The sequence below is a fragment of the Monodelphis domestica genome, chromosome 1 (assembly GCF_027887165.1).
Source record: "Monodelphis domestica isolate mMonDom1 chromosome 1, mMonDom1.pri, whole genome shotgun sequence".
NCBI lineage: Eukaryota > Metazoa > Chordata > Mammalia > Didelphimorphia > Didelphidae > Monodelphis > Monodelphis domestica.
The window spans coordinates 577,809,654-577,812,522 of record NC_077227.1 but is presented as its reverse complement, the minus strand read 5'-3'; the positions used below and the strand labels follow the sequence as shown (position 1 = coordinate 577,812,522).

Below are 2,869 nucleotides of genomic sequence, written 5' to 3'. Positions count from 1 at the left end.
AACATTCAGATATAGTAGAGCAAAAAGGTTCCTTGGTTCTATCTTGTAGTGAGGTTTAATTTTTGGCCCCTGGAGGCATGCAGTTTGTGATTCGTCAGAGAGTGTGTTCTTCGGAGCTGGCAGGAAGCCCAAGTCCCATGGACATGCCCACTGTGCAGGGCAAGCAGTCAGCCCAGAGCCTTAGAGCCCACCCAGGTCCTGGAGGCCCTGGCCTCCAGCATGAGCAGGCAGCTGAGACTTCCCAGAGATGTGGGTGGCCAGGCCAGGTGTGGCCAACACCAAGCCGTTCAGAAGCTGTTCTGTGAAGATGATTTCAGCCCACTCTGTGTCTCGTGCTTACTCCCTCAAGAACACGAAGGTCATCGTGTGTATCCCCTGGAAGAGTCTGCGGAGACCTGCAAGGCACAGCTGCAGGAAGCCCTTGGCCAGGCCTGGGATAAGGCAAGAGAGGCTCACATGTTGTTGGAGCAGGAGAGAGAAAGGAGGCTGAGGTGCCGGAGGGAGGCTGCCACTCTGAAGCGGGTCATCTTGCCAGAATATATCAAGACCCACCTTGTGTGGACAGAGGACCAACAACAGGATCTCCTGGACAAGGAAAAGAGAAGGAATGTGAAGAGATTATGGACCAGTGAGGCCAGAATCTCCAAGTATGTCCAAAGCCTCAGGAAGCTGATTGAGGAGCTCGACAAGACTTTGGAGCAGCCCCTGGTGGAGATGCTCCTGGCTGGGAGGACCACTTTGGAAAGGAGTCGGGAGCTGCTGCTTCGGTGTCCAGAGCCTGCTGCCCTACGCTGGACTCTGTGTGGAACCACTGGAATGAGGGAGCTCCTACTGGCCTTCCAGAGCCACATCCTTCTGGATCCGGGAACAGCCCATTCCTATCTCAGCATCTCTGGAGATCTGAAGAGCGTGAGGCTTGCTAGCCATTGGTGGGACCTTCTGGACAACCAGCAAGAAGAGGTGGATCGTCTTGTTTGTGTGCTGGGTGCTCAGAGCTTCACCTCAGGGAGCCATTATTGGGAGGTAGAGGTAAGAAGCAAGACAGAGTGGGAAGTGGGCATCTGTACAGGGCCAGGAAACAACCAGGGCAGCATCCATGGGGATGTGCTCTCCCTCTCTTGCCTCAACATGGGAGAACAATTTGAACTGTGGATCTCTCACACCATGGAAGACCCTGAGGATACAGGACCCCTGCACAGGCTGGGCATTTTCCTCCAATACGAAGGGGGACACCTGTCATTTTACAATGTGACCCAGGGCTGCCTGATCTACGCCTTTCCCCCGGTCACCTTCCAAGGTCCTCTCAGGCCTTTCTTCTCCCTTGGCCTGCTGCAGGAGGAGAATCAGCCCATCCCTCTCACCATCTGTCCACTGAGCCCTCATCCCTGAGGGAGCTCATGCCATTCCACCTGGCCTAGGCTCTGGGGCTCCATTCAGGGAGAGGATCCATCCTGTGCCGAATTCCTTAGTGAAAAGCTCCAGGACCAGCGAGAGTGACACCAAGGGACTGCAACGGGAAAAGGATGGACCACAGAGCTACCAGTGGAAAAGGAAAAACAAAGAAAGAAAAAATAACATAAAAAAATAGGAGCAGAGATCTGGAGACCAATTTTGGGAATTGTAAGGGTGATATTAGAAAATAAGTACTGTTCTATTAGTTTAGGGATAAGAAGTAAAGTGGCTGGCTTGAGAAAAGAACTGGAGTTGGAAGCAGAGCTGAGAGAGTGTGTACATTTCAACTGCTGACAGCTATAACCATTTTTCTGTGTCAATTAAGCTCTCTGGAAGTTGGCAGAGATATGCACTCTCAGAGACACTCTCTCAGGACTGGAGGAGGTAGCATCATGGCCACCCCCCACCCCCTTTCTGTCTGTCTGAGGGAAAAGACCTGAAGGAGCTCGGCCTTTTCCTTTCCCAACTGGGGAAACACTATTGAATATCTATTGTGGGTTTTGTAGATTCTTTAACTCTGAGAAAACCAAAGAAAAACTTGGCCTTTGGTTTGGACTCAGAGTCCTAACTTGCTTCTTGACTCAACCAGGTAGCCTTTGCTATTTCATCATCTGAAGGTGAGGTTAAGATTTCCAAAGATAATAGCAGTAGGTTTTATTTAGATAGTATAAATTTGGGTTGGTCAAATCAGAGAGGATTAGTGTAGCCGGTGAAACACAGGAGAAGCCGTTCCTTGGGGAAACTGGGAGTCCATTTGGGTTCATCTAGAATCAATTCCCAATAGAAATCCTTGATTCATCCTGATGTCTTTCAAGAAATGTTTTATGTTTATAATAAGAGGCTCCTTAGCATCCTTGAGCCTGCCCCCGAAGGGAAGCTCACATTTGACCTTCACTTCATCACCGAGGATACTTTTGATGACCTCTATCAAAGGTACCCAAAGAGTTGAACCTGATTGGCAAGTTGAAAAGTTTTGAGCCTACGTTGGAGCCGTTTTTCGATCTAAACGTTTCTTTTCCGTAAGTCATCAAAATTCATTTTTACAGAATGGGCTTTAAAGGGCTCTAAAATTGTGCTTGCCCACTGATTCAGCAACACCACGCCTAGGTCCCAATGCCCAAGGGATCACAGGAAGGGGTGGGAGGGTGGGGATAGAGGGGGCGGGCATTATTTCTTTTCATTTTTATTATTTTTACTTTATTTATTTATTTATTTATTTATCTATCTATCTAGTTATTGATTGATTTAATTTGGTCATTTCCAAACATTATTCATTGGAAACAAAGATCATTTCCTTTTCTTCCCTCCCCCCTCAACCCCCCACCCCCACCTCTCCCATAGCCACCGCGCGATTTCACTGGGTATCACATGTGTTCTTGATTCGATCCCATTTCCATGTTGATGGTATCTGCATTAG

General features: G+C 48.7%; 1 protein-coding gene across 1 annotated transcript; it reads left to right on the top strand.

Annotated features, from left to right (window-relative positions):
* Positions 1-219: 219 nt before the first annotated feature.
* LOC103095002 (probable E3 ubiquitin-protein ligase TRIML1) lies at positions 220-1,389 on the top strand. Its single transcript, XM_056817676.1, has one exon. The coding sequence runs from the start codon at positions 220-222 to the stop codon at positions 1,387-1,389; it is 1,170 nt and encodes a 389-aa protein (XP_056673654.1).
* Positions 1,390-2,869: the final 1,480 nt, after the last annotated feature.